The sequence below is a fragment of the Perca flavescens genome, chromosome 19 (assembly GCF_004354835.1).
Source record: "Perca flavescens isolate YP-PL-M2 chromosome 19, PFLA_1.0, whole genome shotgun sequence".
Lineage (NCBI taxonomy): Eukaryota > Metazoa > Chordata > Actinopteri > Perciformes > Percidae > Perca > Perca flavescens.
In genome coordinates, this window is record NC_041349.1 from 3,563,260 (window position 1) to 3,581,613 (window position 18,354).

The window sequence follows — 18,354 nt, forward strand, 5'->3', positions numbered from 1 at the left end:
CTGTTTCCTACAGTCAGAGCAGGTTAGAAATAAAATGTAGATAATTGAACAGCTGAAGAGTTCTGTTAGAGACAACTGTCAACCATCAGCACCAGGTGAGTTGAGAGAGTTACCTGTGGTCCTGCCTCGATATAAAGACACCATGATGAAAGTGGAGATGCAGAATGGACAGAACACCACCAGGTGGACGACCAGTCTGATCACTGAGGTTGTGTAAGGGGGCGGCACAGTGCTTGTCGTAGGAGGTCTTGAGGTCGTAGGAGGGCTTGAGGTCATAGGAGGTCTTGTGGTCTTTTGTTTCTCTGTAGAGAGAATCAGCTGTCAGGTGAATATCTGGATGAATGAACTCCTGAAATCAAAGGTAACCTCCTCACCTGTGACAGAGACCCAGCTGGGTGAAGACTCTCCAACACTGCTGATGAGACACTTGTAGAGGCCTTCATCAGACCTGGAAACATGGTGGATGGTCATGTGACCTGCAGGCTCAGTCCTGATGAAGGAGTCATCTTTATAGAAACCAGCTGGGAGGTTGGAGGACATCTTTGTTCTACAGGTCAGAGTGAGGTCTTCTCCCTCCATCACAGGGAGGACAGGACTCTGCAGGATCACTGGTCCACCTCAACACAGAGACAAACTACAGCATGTCATCCATTCACACACAGCTTCATCAATACTGACTCCACAGTCTGATCTTACCAGTGACAGTGATGGTGATGCTGTTACTGGTTGCTCCCTCTCTGGACTCACACCAGTAAACTCCACTGTACCATGTGACCATGGGGCTGATGTTACAGGAAGAACCAGCAGGTCTTCCCCAGCCATCTCCACACTGAGTCCTGGTTTCATGACTTGTGTTCCTCCTCAGAGTCCATCCAGCAGAGCTGTCGTCCTCCTCACAGCTCAGAGAGACAGACTGTCCTTCAAACATCTGAGAGCTGCTGGGACTCACAGTCAGAGAGACTGGAGGGAGGAGGGTTTAGAAAAGACTAAATGACTCAGAAGAAAGTCTGAAACCCAAACTTGTTTCCTAATATTTGTTTCCTAAATTATGTGATGAATGTAACCTCTCATGTATAATGAGAGTACTAAAACACAGACAAAAACTGGTCATTTACTTCAACGAATGTGATGCATCATGTAAACAGAAATTAGGCTTTTTTTTAAACCAGCATGTTACTGTGCTCAGTTGATGATCTGTCTGACAGGTAAATAAATCCTCATATAACATTGAAAACACTTTATTGAGCTAATGAAGTCAGACAAAGTCAACCCGTCCCTGTTTGAATATCTGTAACCCTGTGTACTTTAATATAAAGAGTTCTCAGAGTTTATACTGACCTTGGTTTGTTGTGCTGCTCAGCAGTGAGGTCAGAACTGAAGAGAAATGGACCTCAGGTTAGTTTGAGCTTTTACTGCAGACAGACAGAACAACTGTGAGCTCAGAGAAGATGGAGTCCACACTAAATACTCTCAGCGTCTTCCAGCTTTAACACCAGTTTATTCTGCTTTTCTAACACGCTGCAGCTCCGTCCAATCAGCTCTGACGTTAACCCTTTAACTACAGTTTCTCTGCAGCTGTTGTCGCTTCCTGCTCTTAAAAGGTTGTGTCAGTGTTAAGTGACAACCTTTTCTGAACGTTTTAAACAATGAAGCTAACAATGTGATGACAGAACAGAGTGTACTTACAGATCAGCCATTGCAGAGATGTTTGTCCCATCGTACCTGTTGGTGATGTGACATCAAGCACTTTTACTGTTTGACACAGAGCAGCTAAAACCACCATTTCCTCTGTGGATGGGGGAGGGGTGGGGGGGTAAAACAGCCGCGTGGTTTCCCCTCCTGCAGTTGACAGGACAGTTGGTCTTTTGTGTTAGTTTATAATCACAGAGGTTGATTGAGATGAAATATTGTTAATGAAGATACTTTTCATACATTCATTCCAGAAATATGAATAATTTACACACTGATGTCTGTGAAGGTTCTCAGTCATCCAGGTCATAGTTATCCAGGGAAGGGTTAAACTCAGGGGCAACTGGACTTTTTAAATTTGCTCAGAATATGATCAGTTTGGACGAATCTGCACTGTAATAAATTTCATGTTAGTTTAACTTGGAAATGCAAGTTCCCCTGCTACCTTGAAAATCGAAGTTCACTCAACTTGAAGACTGCCTTTGTTTCAACTTAGAAATTAAAGTTAATGATGTTGATGTAACTACAGTGTTCTAGTTTTGTTAAAGTTGCTCTTTAAGTTGATTTAACTTTGTATTACTTGGTTTAACTTCATACTTTAAGTTAAAACAAATAATTTATTTTCTTTAATAATGCAAGAAACCTTCCTTGGGTGGGGCCACCCCAGGGTCCCATGCGAAATAGGGGCCCCTCTGCTGATCTTGCGTCACCTTGCACAAAATTGCCAGTAATGAAGTGACACACCACAGATTAATGGCTGAAGAGAGCCTATTACTGCTCGATAGTGATGTTACCCGTGAACCCTCTGCTTCGAGGCATGTATCGGAAACATGAACCAATTAGGAATGAAGCTTTGTATCGGAGCTCGATTCGTTTTGGGAAAAAAAATCACGTGACCAGTGAGGTCCGAAGCTTCGTTTCACACACACCCACGTCACTGCTTCGAAGTTCAATTCAAAAGCTGCGCGAGCAGCGCAACATGGGGCTGGGGTTGTTGCAGTAGAGAGTCAACAGAGTCAGGAGAGTTAGTTAATAGAGAGATTATTATAGCCAGTAAGAAAGTGTATAGCCAATAGAAAGTTCATAGCGAGTAGCCTAGTTTATAGTGAGTAGAGAGTTTATAAAATAGAGTTTAGAGTGCCTTCTGCACTGCCTATCTCACCTATTTGGCTGAGGAGATGTTTCTCTAGGCTACATAGGCTTAATCACAGAAATGAGTGTGCAATGTGCAATGTGTTCTTCATTCATTTCCCTCCCAAATTGATGTATTTGTTTACAAACACAAGACAGTTCACAACCAAAATCCTAACTTTATAGTTCTTTTTTTTGGCGGAGAAGGCAATTACATTATTATTTATGCAAGGTCCCACATATAGGCTTAGTTATTTATGTCATTATTTATTTATCAATGAATTCATACTCAAAATGTATTCATCTTGAACTCTAAAGTAGGCTAGAGTTTAGATTCTCTGCCCAAGCCCGAGCCCGCCGTTATTTTCCGCCACTATCCTGGGCCGAGCCGGGCCAGGCCGGGCCCTTGATCAAGCTTTTGTGTTTTTTACTAGGCCTATAGCCTAATTGGGTGGGGAGAAAGCTATGTTATAATCAGAAATAGGAGAATTACCTTTGAGCAAGTTTGGAGGAAAGTCGGAGGTATGGAACCATTTTAAACAAGTCTTGGGCAGTGACAACATGTGTCGGCTTTGTTGAATGCATTAAGTTCGGCACGCTGTCGCCTATAACAGCAAAAAAAACGGGGACGTGGATGATGAACAGACACATGAAGCAGGCAAGCCCTCACAGAGAAATACGTTGTTTGTTTTTTTTACGTTTCTTCATTCAGATCCATTTGCGATCCGTTCCATTCTGAATAAACAAACAGCGCAGTTTACATGCTGCGTCCTTGTTGCATTATTCATTAAGATAATTTTAAACAGATTTCTGCAGTTCAAACAACTCTGAATTGTATGAGAACGTCAGACGTATTAAAAAAGTGTCGGGTTAAAATCGGGCTCATGATTAATGTGTCGGGCCGGGCTTGGACACAACGCGCACGGGTCGGGTTGGGTCGGGCTTACTCTAAAGACATTCATGGCTAATAACTGTGGAACAGTTTGTGACACAATGCTATCTCTAACTTCAACACCAGATGTCCTCATAGAGTCCTGAAGCTTTGAGTAGTGAACCTTTTTCAATACAATTGGCTTGAAAGCTTCACTGCTTCAGAAAACTTCAGTTTGCCATCACTACTACTTGACGTCTAACACCATAATACTCCACCTCTTCTTATCAAACGTAACAGTCACTTAACTCATGGTTACAAATGTAAACCAGCACAACAATGACAATTACCAGGCAAAAAAACACTACATTCTAAGAGGACACGTTTAATAAACAGAATTCATAAAGTTACATTTGTATTTCGAACAAACTGCAAACTTTTCAGCAAATTTTAACACAACTCTATTTACCGCCTTGCATCATGGGAATTGGCCAGTCAATGAACCAATTGCAGTCCTGACTGCAGTACAGATCGGGGTTGGGCTAGATGTGGGCGGAGCTAAACGTTTGACTTTTGAAAAAAACTTTCCATTTCAATTTGAGAAGAGTGAAATTCACAAGCCGTTGACAGGTACTCCCTCCGCCGGGCTCCACTGCTTTCTTGTTTGCCACAACACGTGTTATATTTTAGTAGAAATTTGAACAGGCTACATCACTTATCTGCGGTGTATAATTAATTTATTGTGTCCATGCTTTAACTTTGCCGTGGAAGTTATTTTAAACTCGAAAGGCAGCTCTTTTTTTGTTGCAACAAACACACACACACACACGCTTTTTTTTCAACTGATAACTTAACTTACATACCCAAGTTCAATCAACACATTTTTTTAAATAGTCAACCCAATGAATAAATGCAAGTTTAACTTTCAAAAACTCATAAAGTTGAGTTCAAAATCCACAACTTGTATAAGCTTGTTCAGTTAAAAATAAGAAATAAGTGGACATAACTAAATGGGTCTGTAATATTTTACAGTGTGTAAGGAAACCTAGTTGTTTAAAGTGCCCATATTATGCTCTTTTTCAGGTTGATAATTGTATTTAGAGGTTTCAAAACACACCATATTTTTGTTGTACTGCACATTGCTGCAGCTCCTCTTTTCACCCTGTGTGTTGAGCTCTCTGTTTTAGCTACGGAGTGAGGCATCTCACTTCTGTCCCATCTTTGTTGGGAGTCGCACATGCTCAGTATCTACGTAAGGACTACTAGCCAGTCAGAAGCAGAGTATGAGGGCCCTGACAGTACCTAGGTAAGGACTACTAGCCAGTCAGGGCCCTGACAGTACCTAGGTAAGGACTACTAGCCAGTCAGAAGCAGAGTATGAGGGCCCTGACAGTACCTAGGTAAGGAATACCCAGTCAGGCAGAGTATGAGGGTGTGCCCTGACAGTAGCTAGCCAGCCAGTCAGAAGCAGAGTATGAGGGCCCTGACAGTACCTAGGTAAGGACTACTAGCCAGTCAGAAGCAGAGTATGATGGTGTGCTACGCTAGCAGCTAGGTGAGCATTATAACGTGTGTTACAAAGTGACCACGTAGGTCTCTGAAGTAAAGGCTGGACTACAATAGAGCTGTTTGGAGCAGTTGGTGAACAGTGTTTTCTGGTGGAGATGGTAAGTCCCTTTGGGGGGGACTTTGGGCTTTTTCATTTTGTCAAAGTACAATTTTCACAAAAAAGATATATAACACAATAAAGGCCAAAAAGCATAACATGAGCACTGTAATTCTCTTAAATGATTTTGTGTTTTGGGGATTTCAGTTTAACGTTGTTTGAGTTTTCTGTGTTGTCCCTGTAGCCGTGTCCAGCACGTCTCTCCTCGTACTCTTCTCTTGTGTCTAGCCTCATTAGTCTGATTTTGGGTTTCAGTCTTGTTACCTATTCAGTGTTTTGCCAGTTTCCTGCCCACTCATCTGGGGCTTGTCACACAAGACAAGCCACAGATGAGAGTGAGTGTGTGTGTGTGTGTGTGTGTGTGTGTGTGTGTGTGTGTGTGTGTGTGTGTGTGCTTGTGTGCGTGCGTCTGAAGCTGCTGTGGACTTTATATTGTTTATATATCTCTGTGTTGTTGCCATGTGGCTTAAAAATATAATTAAAGGGATATTTCACTGTTGGAAAAAAACGTCTTTAAATTGGGTCACTTATGTAGGAGAAATGTGAAAAAATAGAAATTGGTGGCTTCTAGGCTGAGGGAAGCAATAATTACAAGGAGTAAAACAATCCCATTACTATTCTGTGATAATAGACTGCACCCCGGATGCTGCACACGTAGAGCATCTCTCTGTGACACTGTGCTTTGTCAAGTGCCAAATCGGTGCCGGGGCTGCTGTTGGAGAGCATTTCATCGGTTTCCTACCAGTGCTTGACACATCAGGTGCAGGGCTAACAGATGTCTTCTTGAAGCATTTGGAGAAGTTAGGCCTGGATGTTGAAAAATGCAGGGGCCAGGCGTATGATAACGGTAGCAACATGTAGCGGTGTGTAGAAAAGGGTGTTTGATATCAACAAAAAAGCACTGTTCATGCCATGCGCCAGCCACAGTCTAAACCTCGTCACTGTAGATGCTGCGAAGTCAACAGTGGAGTCTGTGAGCTTCTTTGGGCTGCTGCAACGTCTGTACACCATTTTCAGCTCCTCCACACAGAGATGGGAGATTTTCAAGACAAACGTACCACAGATGACTCTAAAGGCCATATCCAACACGTGATGGGAATGCTGCGTGGAAAGTGTTAAAGTGCTGCGCTGTCAGCTTCCTGCTGTCAGCGAAGCTCTTCTCTCACTGGTCGATCATGCAACAAAAAAAGGTATGTACAAGTCGAGTGTGTTATTTAGCTTTGTGATAGACAATCTATGATTTTAGTGTGTTAGGCTACTTATTAGGGTGTTTTTAACCTATTTAAAAACTTAAACCACAGAGCTGCTCCCACCGCGACCCGATACCGGATAAGCGGACGAAGATGGATGGATGGATGGAAAAACTTAAACCAGACCCGGTGCCAGGATTATATTGTTTCAGTACAATGGATAGCGGCGATATGGCATTGTAAAGCATCATTATAAATACATTATTGTTATTATCAGGTGACAGTGACACTGCGTCTGCTGCCAGAGACCTTGAACAGGACATAATGAGCTGGAAATTCCTGCTTACTGTCATCATCTGGTACAATATTCTCCATGAGGTTAATCGTGTCAGCAAGCTGCTCCAGAGCCCACAAGCTGGGATTGATGTGCTACAGTACGAGGGGGGATATGTTCTTAAATTCCTTAAGGAATACAGAGAGAATGGCCTTTCATCTGCCCAGACAGATGCTAGAGACATCACAGAAGAGATGGAGATGCCAATGGTCTTCCCCACTACACAAGGCCGAAAACCCAAACGCCAGTTTCCGTACGAGCCCCTAAATCCGGATCCTTCCTTGACAGTGACAACTGAGGAAAAGTTCAGGAGAGATGTTTTCCTCCCACTAGTGAACTCTGCCATTACAGGCACTAGTGAGCACTCAAGTCGATGGAGACATTTCATGGTCTGTTTGGTTTCATTGATAGAAGAGAGGAAATGAAAAGGGCCGTGGAAAGTTACACCCTCAAAGGAAGCTGCACAAATGTAGAAAAAACCCTCAGCGATGTGGATGCTGAGGAACTTGTATACGAGATCTCGGCTGCTGTCACTGCCGTGCCAGCAGAAGAAACCACTGGCCTGCAGATTCTGAGCTACATCTACAGAAACAGATTAGTTAAACTGTATCCACACCTCAGCATTGCTCTCCGACTCATGATGACAGTGGCTGTGACTGTAGCGAGCGGAGAGAGGAGTTTCTCTCGCTTGAAGCTAATAAAAACACACCTGAGGTCAACAATGCTCCAGGAGCAGCTGTCAGCTCTCGCTCAGGTTTCTATTCAGCACGAGGTGACAAAATCTCTGGACAAAGATGAACTTATCAGGGCATTCTCAGCACCCAAACACAGAAGCGTGGATTTCTAAAAAGGGCTCAGGTGAGCTGTCCATGGTGCTGAAAAAACACGGAGCCCATCGTTATTAATGATAAGTTCAGTTCAGTGTCAGTCAGACACTTTTTCTTCTTTGCTTTTGTTAAATAATTAAAGTTGAGGGGATGTTTGAGCTGTTTTTTTTAAAGTCAGCCCAGACAGCTGAAAATATACAGCGCAAAGCAATTAAGCAGAGAAGTTGGCGTCTGTGAAAGGGCGAGGCTTATTCCAATGTAAAACGCTGTATAATTGTATATAGTTATAATCAAATAAATTTGGATTATTTTTATGTTGAGCTGACGTTTGTGAAGCTGCAAGAGCACGTAATCAGCCCTCATACTCTGCTCTCTCTCTGACTTGCTAGTAGTCCTTACCTAGCTACTGAGCATGTGCGACTCCCAACAAAGATGGAACAGAAGTGAGATGTCTCACTCTGTAGCTAAAACAGAGAGCTCAACACACAGGGTGAAAAGAGGAGCTGCAGCAATGTGCAGTACAACAAAAATATGGAGCTTTTTGAAAATCAAACCATGTAGACCTTTTCTGATACAACCTCTAAATACAATTATAAACCTGAAAATGAGCATAATATGAACACTTTAAACAACTAGGTTTCCCTACAGATCACTCTGAACTGAACATATTCGGAGCATAATTAAAAAAGTCCAGTTGCCCCTGAGTTTAACCCTTCCCTGGATAACTATGACCTGGATGACTGAGAACCTTCACAGACATCAGCGTGTAAATTATTCATATTTCTGCAATGAATGTATAGAAATAATCTTCATTAATAATATTTCATCACAATCAACAATGTTCATCTCTGTGATTATAAACTAACACAAGAGACCAACTGTCCTATCAACTGCAGGAGGGGAAACCACATGGCTGCTGCACCCCCACCCCCTCAAAAGAGGAAATGGTGGTTTTAGCTGCTCTGGTTTTAGTACACTCTGTTCTGTCATCACATTGTTACCTTCATTGTTTAATACGTTCAGAAAAGGTTGTCACTTAACGCTGACACAACCTTTAAGAGCAGGAAGTGACAACAGCTGCAGAGAAACTGTAGTTAAAGGGTTAACGTCAGAGCTGATTGGACGGAGCTGCAGCGTGTTAGAGAAGCAGAATAAACTGGTGTTAAAGCTGGAAGACGCTGAGAGTATTTAGTGTGGACTCCATCTTCTCTGAGCTCACAGTTGTTCTGTCTGTCTGCAGTAAAAGCTCAAACTAACCTGAGGTCCATTTCTCTTCAGTTCTGACCTCACTGCTGAGCAGCACAACAAACCATGGTCAGTATAAACTCTGAGAACTCTTTATATTAAAGTACACAGGGTTACACATATTCAAACAGGGACGGGTTGGTCATTAGCTCAATAAAATGTTTTCAAATGAGCATTTTGTTCATTTCCTGAAAAGCAATGAGTTTGAACATACAAGGTTTACGCCCGGCAGAGATGATTTGTTCCCCTTTCTATAGTTAGATGCTTAGAACTAATTTACATCAAGGTTGTGACATATTAAACCACACAGCTTCCCTTTCCTAAAGTTTTCTCTTCCCACTTAAATCCATCACAGCAAAAATGTCCATCGTGTGTCAGTCTATAGAGATGTACAGCTTCTATTCCCATTCAGTGGTAAAATAACAACGTTAGCAAAAGTAGGAATATCCAGCCCAGTCTCTCGGCAGTTCGTGAAATGTTCACCTTATTTAATCTATTAATTTATGTACACACGGACATGTTTATTTAGTTTTATTTCGTGATTGGTCAGCGTGTTTTTTAAACTAATGTATTTCAATGGGAAGCATCTTTGGTGATCACAGCACGATTCTTTCTGCCAGTCGGCTGCAGTAGAGAAGCTGGATACAGATTTGTTATTCTTGGTGTTTTTAGCCCTATAAACGCTGTTTTAGCTTTCGCAGAGTTATAAAACACTGCACAAAAAATCATCGGCTGCCCATGCCCAGCCTGGAAAACATTGCTATCTCCTGCTGCCTTAGGAAAACCAAGGCCATCACCACAGACCCCTCACACCCTGCTTACCCCCTATTTGATCTGTTGCCCTCGGGAGACGCTACAGGTCAATCAAATCTCACACCAGCAGGCTGAACAACAGCTTTTTCCCCTGGGCCATACGGACTGCCAATACTCATGGACACTCACTTTGTCATAAGCGCTCACTCCACACTTTTTTAATAATTACAGACATATTTTTTATCTTTTGGATTTTATGGATATTTATATTTAAATATATACGCAAATAATATATATTTTTTATTATGTTAGTAGATACTATTTTAAATGAGAGCATATTGCTATTGTTTCTTGTCCTTGTCTGGACATACAGTATGTTGTTCCTTGTTTTTCTTGTTTGTTTTTATTTTTTTGTGTGGTGCAAGGGTGGCCCTGTGAGAGCACCCTAAATTTCGTTGTACCTTCACAGTGCAATGACAATAAAGGCTATTCTATTCTATACATGAGAGGTTATATTCATCACATAATTTAGGACACAAATATTAGGAAACAAGTTTGGGTTTCAGACTTTCTTCTGAGTCATTCAGTGTTTTCTAAACCCTCCTCCCTCCAGCCTCTCTGACTGTGAGTCCCAGCAGCTCTCAGATGTTTGAAGGACAGTCTGTCTCTCTGAGCTGTGAGGAGGACGACAGCTCTGCTGGATGGACTCTGAGGAGGAACACATCCAGAAAAACCAGGACTCAGTGTGCAGATGGCTGGGGAAACCTTGCTGGTTCTTCTTGTATCATCTACTACATGGTCCCATCGGACAGTGGAGTTTACTGGTGTGAGTCCAGAGAGGGAGCAACCAGTAACAGCATCACCATCACTGTCACTGGTAAGATCAGACTGTGGAGTCAGTATTGATGAAGCTGTGTGTGAATGGATGACATGCTGTAGTTTGTCTCTGTGTTGAGGTGGACCAGTGATCCTGCAGAGTCCTGTCCTCCCTGTGATGGAGGGAGAAGACCTCACTCTGACCTGTAGAACAGAGAGGTCCTCCAACCTCCCAGCTGGTTTCTATAAAGATGGCTCCTTCATCAGGACTGAGCCTGCAGGTCACATGACCATCCACCATGTTTCCAGGTCTGATGAAGGCCTCTACAAGTGTCTCATCAGCAGTGTTGGAGAGTCTCCACCCAGCTGGGTCTCTGTCACAGGTGAGGAGGTTACCTTTGATTTCAGGAGTTCATTCATCCAGATATTCACCTGACAGCTGATTCTCTCTACAGAGAAACCAAAGACCACAAGCCCCCCTTACACAACCTCAGTGATCAGACTGGTCTGCCACCTGGTGGTGTTCTCTCCGTACTGCATCTCCACTTTCATCATGGTGTCTTTATATCGAGGCAGGATCACAGGTAACTCTCTCAACTCACCTGGTGCTGATGGTTGACAGTTGTCTCTAACAGAATTTTTCAGCTGATCAATTATCTATATTTTATTTCTAACCTGCTCTGAATGTAGGAAACGGCAAACCTGTCTCCATGGTGATGACCTCGCCCACCCAGGCTGAGGAGGGATTGGATGATGAATATGATGATGTCATCACCGCTGTCACCAGAGAGCATCACTTCTGAACTGATCTGAGAAGAAGCTGAAATCTCCGTCTTGATATATTTATGATTTAAACATATTCAATATGAAATCATTGATTTAAGTTTGAATTGTTCCTTTACTGCCAGCCACAGCTATCTCTGTAATCCGGAATATTTTATATTATAACAATAAACTATTTTTATCCCATAGTTTTTCATGAAATTGATCTGTGTTACTTTCTGTAATTTACAGGGTTTGTATTTCAGTTCTCAGTTCAGTCAGAGTCTCTAACATCAGCTCCCTATCACTGCTGAGAGTGGGAATGAGATGCTCATTGTAAAACTGTGTCTGGATGAGAGCATCATATCAGTTGAGTCAGACAGCCAGCAGGTGGCAGCACAGCTCCTTCTCTTTCTTTACTCATGCTCAGTTCAGCTCACAGTTCACTCTGTTGGCTCGTCTTTAAATTATCTGTTTTTCATCTTAACTTTTTAATTAATTCAAAACTGAATTACAGAAATCTGAAAAGTATTTGGGTATACGTACAGTTTAGTGTCCCAAATGATGAGGGTCTTATTTCAGACAGGTTAGGGTATTAGGGTTAGAGTATTAGGGTTAGGGTAGCACAGGTGGGTTAGCAGGTTCATAATTAATTAACGACATTGTGTCGGGAATTTGGGATTCTAAATTGCACGTATATCGAGTATTTGAATATTATATTCAAGTAAAATTGGGTAAAAAAATAAAACTTAGGTCAGTAAAAAAGTACAAAATGTTAATGTTTACTGTGTGTTCCGGTGATAAAATAAAGATCATTAACATGTCAACACACACATGACATCTCACCACAGAGTGTCCAAACCAACAGTTGATTCATTTCAGAAACTCTCTGCAGCAGAAAACTCAACAGAGACCAAACTCACACAGTTCTACTACAACGACAACGACAACACGTGGACACCGCCACCCATACAACAAACATTATTAATTATATTTTTAAGCCACATGGCAACAACACAGAGATATACAAACAATATAAAGTCCACAGCAGCTTCAGACGCACGCACAGATAAACACACACAGACACACACACACACACACACACACACACACACACACACTCTTCTGTGGCTTGTCTTGTGTGACAAGCCACAGATGAGTGGGCAGGAAACTGGCAAAACACTGTTCACCAACTGCTCCAAACAGCTCTATTGTAGTCCAGCCTTTACTTCAGAGACCAACGTTATAATGCTCGCCTAGCTGCTAGCATACTCTGCTTCTGACTGGCTAGTAGTCCTTACCTAGCTGCTGTCAGGGCACGCCCTCATACTCTGCTTCTGACTGGTTAGTAGTCCTTACCTAGGTACTGTCAGGGCCCTCATACTCTACTTCTGACTGGCTAGTAGTCCTTACCTAGCTACTGTCAGGACACGCCCCCTCATACTCTGCTTCTGACTGGTTAGTAGTCCTTACCTAGCTACTGAGCATGTGCGACTCCCAACAAAGATGGAACAGAAGTGAGATGTCTCACTCTGTAGCTAAAACAGAGAGCTCAATACACAGGGTGAAAAGAGGAGCTGCAGCAATGTGCAGTACAACAAGAATATGGTGTGTTTTTTGAAAATTAAACCATGTAAACCTTTTCCGATACAATACAATTATGAACCTGAAAAAGAGCATAATATGAGCCCTTTAAACAACTAGGTTTCCATACACTCGTCTGAACTGAACATATTCGGAGCACATTTAAAAGGTCCAGTTGCCCTGAGTTTAACCCTTCCTTGATAACTATGAGCTGCATGACTGAGAACCTTCACAGACATCAGCGTGTAAATTATTCATATTTCTCATATGAATGTACGGAAATAATCTTCATTAACAATATTTCATGACAATCAACAACAATGTCCATCTCTGTGATTATAAACTAACACAAGAGACCAACTGTCCTATCAACTGCAGGAGGGGAAACCACTGTTGCACCCCCCACACAGAGGAAATGGTGGTTTTAGCTGCTCTGAGTCAAACATTCAAAGTGATTGATGTCACATCACCAACAGGTACGATGGCACAAACATCTCTGCAATGGCTGATCTGTAAGTACACTCTGTTCTGTCATCATATTGGTAGCTTCATTGTTTAAAACGTTCAGAAAAGGTTGTCACTTAACGCTGACACAACCTTTTAAGAGCAGGAAGTGACCACAGCTGCAGAGAAACTGTAGTTAAAGGGTTAACGTCAGAGCTGATTGGACGGAGCTGCAGCGTGTTAGAGAAGCAGAATAAACTGGTGTTAAAGCTGGAAGACGCTGAAAGTATTTAGTGTGGACTCCATCTTCTCTGAGCTCACAGTTGTTCTGTCTGTCTGCAGTAAAAGCTCAAACTAACCTGAGGTCCATTTCTCTTCAGTTCTGACCTCACTGCTGAGCAGCACAACAAACCAAGGTCAGTATAAACTCTGAGAACTCTTTATATTAAAGTACACAGGGTTACACATATTCAAACAGGGTCGGGTTGATTTTGTCTGACTTCATTAGCTCAATAAAATGTTTTCAATGTTTTATGAGGATTTATTTACCTGTCAGACAGATCATCAACTGAGCACAGTAACATGCTGATTTTTTTTTGTCTTCTCATTATACATGAGAGGTTACATTCATCACATAATTTAGGACAGAAATATTTGGAAACAAGTTTGGGTTTCAGACTTTCTTCTGAGTCATTTATGGTGTTTTTCCATTACATGGTACCTGCTCGACTCGCCTCGACTTTACTCGACGCGCTGTACGTGCCTTTTCCATTGCAGATTTTAGTACCGCCTCAGCGTGGTTGGTCGTCATAGCGACTGCTGTGGGCGTGGCTCGGTAGCGTTGCATTTCCCCCCGTCCCAACTCATTTCCTGGTTCTCCTTCTCCGTAAACAACATGAAATCAAGGAGAGGGTTAACTTCTCCTGCTGCAGATTTCCCACCGTGGTCAGAAAGAACAGGGGAGACACTTTGTTTCTCTCACTATATGACTCTAGAGTCACTACTCGCTGCGGAGCTAATCGCTGTCACTCTCTCACTGATCCCTCGCTCTATCACCCACTCCCCACACACACATGCACACACCAGCGCACAAGTATAAACATCAGGTATATAGCATATGCTACAGAGAAAGCTGGAGGCAGCAAAAAACCACCGCTGGCTAAACTATTTAAAAACGCTGGGTTGATCAGGACACCCTCATCAATGCAGTGATCAGTACCTGTTAGCAGGTACCAGGTACTTTTTTTCGTAATGGAAAATCAAAAAAGGCGAGTAGAGTCGAGTCGAGCAGGTACCATGTAATGGAAAAGAGCCATTTGTGTTTTCTAAACCCTCCTCCCTCCAGTCTCTCTGACTGTGAGTCCCAGCAGCTCTCAGATGTTTAGAGGACAGTCTGTCTCTCTGAGCTGTGAGGAGGACGACAGCTCTGCTGGATGGACTCTGAGGAGGAACACAACCAGAGAAACCAGGTCTCAGTGTGGAGATGTACAGGTTAGAGGTAAACCTGGCTGGGGAAGACCTGCTGGTTCTTCCTGTAACATCAGCTACATGGTCCCATGGCACAGTGGAGTTTACTGGTGTGAGTCCAGAGAGGGAGCAACCAGTAACAGCATCACCATCACCTTCACTGGTAAGATCAGACTGTGGAGTCAGTATTGATGAAGCTGTGTGTGAATGGATGACATGCTGTAGTTTGTCTCTGTGTTGAGATGGACCAGTGATCCTGCAGAGTCCTGTCCTCCCTGTGATGGAGGGAGAAGACCTCACTCTGACCTGTAAAACAAAGTGGTCCTCCAACCTCCCAGCTGGTTTCTATAAAGATGGCTCCTTCATCAGGACTGAGCCTGCAGGTCACATGACCATCCACAATGTTTCCAGGTCTGATGAAGGCTTCTACAGGTGCAACATCAGCAGTGATGGAGAGTCTCCACCCAGCTGGGTCTCTGTCACAGGTGAGGAGGTTACCTTTGATTTCAGGAGTTCATTCATCCAGATATTCACCTGACAGCTGATTCTCTCTACAGGGAAACCAAAGATCATGGCCTCAGACCCCTCCCCTTGCGATCAGACTGGTCTGCCACCTGGTGGTGTTCTGTCCGTACTGCATCTCCACTTTCATCATGGTGTCTTTATATCGAGGCAGGATCACAGGTAACTCTCTCAACTCACCTGGTGCTGATGGTTGACAGTTGTCTCTAACAGAACTCTTCAGCTGATAAATTATCTACATTTTCTTTCTAACCTTCTCTGAATGTAGGAAACGGCCTACCTGTTGCCATGGTGATGACCTCGCCCACCCAGGCTGAGGAGGGATTGGATGATGACTATGAGAATGTCACCGCTGTCACCAGAGAGCATCACTTCTGAACTGAAATTTTTAGTAGTAATCTCCGGGCCGTCTTGATATATTTATGATTTAAACATCTTCAATATGAAATCATTGCTTTTTTGAGTTTGAATTGCTCCTTTACTGCCAGCCTCAGCCATCTCTGTAATCCTGAATATTTTATATTATAACAATAAAGCTTTTTTTTTTGTAGTTTTTCATGAAATTGATCAGCATTACTTTCTGTCTTTTACAGGGTTTGTATTTCAGTTCTCAGTTCAGTCAGAGTCTCTAACATCAGCTCCCTATCACTGCTGAGAGTGGGAATGAGATGCTCATTGTAAAAATGTGTCTGGATGAGAGCATCATATCAGTTGAGTCAGACAGCCAGCAGGTGGCAGCACAGCTCCTTCTCTTTCTTTACACATGCTCAGTTCAGCTCACAGTTCACTCTGTTGGCTCCGTCTTTGAATTATGTTTTTCATCATAACTTTTTAATTAATTCATCACTGAATTACAGAAATCTGAAAAGCCAAGGTAGATTGACCACGAGCTACGAGGTTGTGAAATAAAAGTTTCTGCTCCTATAAAAGCCACAAGGTATGAAACCAACCTTGTTATTTGCGATCTTCTGGAGAAATACTACACTACCCACAATTCTAAGCAAAACACTGATGTCTCTGATTGGTCAAACTCGCGGTTATCATGGCGATATTACCGCCCCCGTGAAAGGCTTAAGCGATGTGAAGTATAAAACCGGTAGTTTATGTGTTTATACCTTTGCCTTTTTGCCGTTAGGTTAAAATGTTATTTTGAGGAAAAGAATTTGAAGAGGAAATGAAACGTACATATGCCAGTGGTGCTGAAAAACGAAAGATATCGTACAACAAAAGAAAAGCTTCATTCAGTCTACCAAAAGTGACCTCTTTCTTTGGTCCAGCATCTGTAACCCTACCAGCAACAGCAGCAGCTGAACCCCATCACAGGATGCTGGCCTAAATACAGATTATCTGTCTTCAACTCAAACTGCTGGCAGTAATGGTGACCAAACATTGTTAGTAGAACAAGAACATGACGATGAAGTTGCTACCGCTGAGACAGGTGAGGGAGATGCCAGGGAGAAAGCCCCGTTTACAGAGACAGACCCGGGGTGCTGGCCAGAGCATACTGCCGATGACCAACAAACTGATATTGTTAGGAGTGTTCCCGTTCAGATAGAGGAGTTTAACTCCCCACAAAGCCAATCACACCGCCGTTTTACCAAGGACAGATATTTCATGAAGATGAAAAATGGAGAAAAGATACGCTGGTCATGGTTCGTGTACTCAAAGTCATCCGATTCAGTCTTCTGTTTCTGCTGTACCTTATTTGGCAAGCGGACGAGTAGTCTCCCTCACAGAGGTTTCAGAATGTGGGAACGAATCGCTCTCACCCTCCAGGATCATGATAAATCTAATACACACCGTGTCAATATGGACAGCTGGCGCGAGCTGGAGAGGTGCGTAAAAACGCACAGTACCATTGACAATACCTATCAAGAAATGCAAATGTTGAAAAAAAGATAAAAAGGTTAATTGCCATAGTCTGTCACCTGGCAGAATGAAACCTTGCTTTCTGAGGCCACAATTCCAACCTACATGAAACCAACAATGGAAACTTTCTAGGTGTGGTGGAGCTGCTTGCAGAGTTTGACCCAGTGATGAGCGACATGTCAGACGAGCTGAGACAATAGAGATTGCTGACCATTATCTGGGGAAAACGATACAAAATGAGCTGATCACTCTTATTGGAGACAAGACAGGGGAAGCAATAATTACAAGGAGTAAAACCATCCCATTACTATTCTGTGATAATAGACTGCACCCCGGATGCTGCACACGTAGAGCATCTCTCTGTGACACTGTGATTTGTCAAGTGCCAAATCGGTGCCAGGGCTGCTGTTGGAGAGCATTTCATCGGTTTCCTACCAGTACTTGATACATCAGGCGCAGGGCTAACAGATGTCTTCTTGAAGCATTTGGAGAAGTTAGGCCTGGATGTTGAAAAATGCAGGGGCCAGGCGTATGATAACGGTAGCAACATGCGGGGGAAAATAGCAGTGTGCAGAAAAGGGTGTTTGATATCAACAAAAAAGCACTGTTCATGCCATGCGCCAGCCACAGTCTAAACCTCGTCACTGTAGATGCTGCGAAGTCAACAGTGGAGTCTGTGAGCTTCTTTGGGGTGCTGCAACGTCTGTACACCATTTTCAGCTCCTCCACACAGAGATGGGAGATTTTCAAGACAAACGTACCACAGATGACTCTAAAGGCCATATCCAACACGTGATGGGAATGCTGCGTGGAAAGTGTTAAAGTGCTGCGCTGTCAGCTTCCTGCTGTCAGCGAAGCTCTTCTCTCACTGGTCGATCATGCAACAAAAAAAGGTACGTACAAGTCGAGTGTGTTATTTAGCTTTGTGATAGACAATCTACGATTTTAGTGTGTTAGGCTACTTATTAGGGTGTTTTTAACCTATTTAAAAACTTAAACCACAGAGCTGCTCCCCCCGCGACCCGATACCGGATAAGCGTACGAAGATGGATGGATGGATGGAAAAACTTAAACCAGACCCGGTGCCAGGATTATATTGTTTCAGTACAATGGATAGCGGCGATATGGCATTGTAAAGCATCATTATAAATACATTATTGTTATTATCAGGTGACAGTGAGACT

General features: G+C 42.9%; 2 protein-coding genes across 2 annotated transcripts; one reads left to right on the top strand and one right to left on the bottom strand.

Annotated features, from left to right (window-relative positions):
• Positions 1-270: 270 nt before the first annotated feature.
• Positions 271-1,732, bottom strand: LOC114545243 (Fc receptor-like B). The gene is made up of 4 exons (XM_028563530.1): positions 1,687-1,732; positions 1,339-1,374; positions 697-960; positions 271-617 (listed from the first exon to the last, which is right to left on the bottom strand). Exons 1-4 carry the CDS (start codon positions 1,715-1,717, stop codon positions 322-324), a joined length of 627 nt encoding a protein of 208 aa, XP_028419331.1. The 5' UTR covers positions 1,718-1,732; the 3' UTR covers positions 271-321.
• Positions 1,733-10,307: 8,575 nt separating this feature from the next.
• Positions 10,308-15,329, top strand: LOC114546116 (low affinity immunoglobulin gamma Fc region receptor II-like). The gene is made up of 5 exons (XM_028564781.1): positions 10,308-10,583; positions 10,663-10,956; positions 11,017-11,106; positions 11,213-11,301; positions 15,108-15,329. The coding sequence occupies exons 1-5, from the start codon at positions 10,352-10,354 to the stop codon at positions 15,315-15,317; spliced, it is 915 nt and encodes a 304-aa protein (XP_028420582.1). The 5' UTR covers positions 10,308-10,351; the 3' UTR covers positions 15,318-15,329.
• Positions 15,330-18,354: the final 3,025 nt, after the last annotated feature.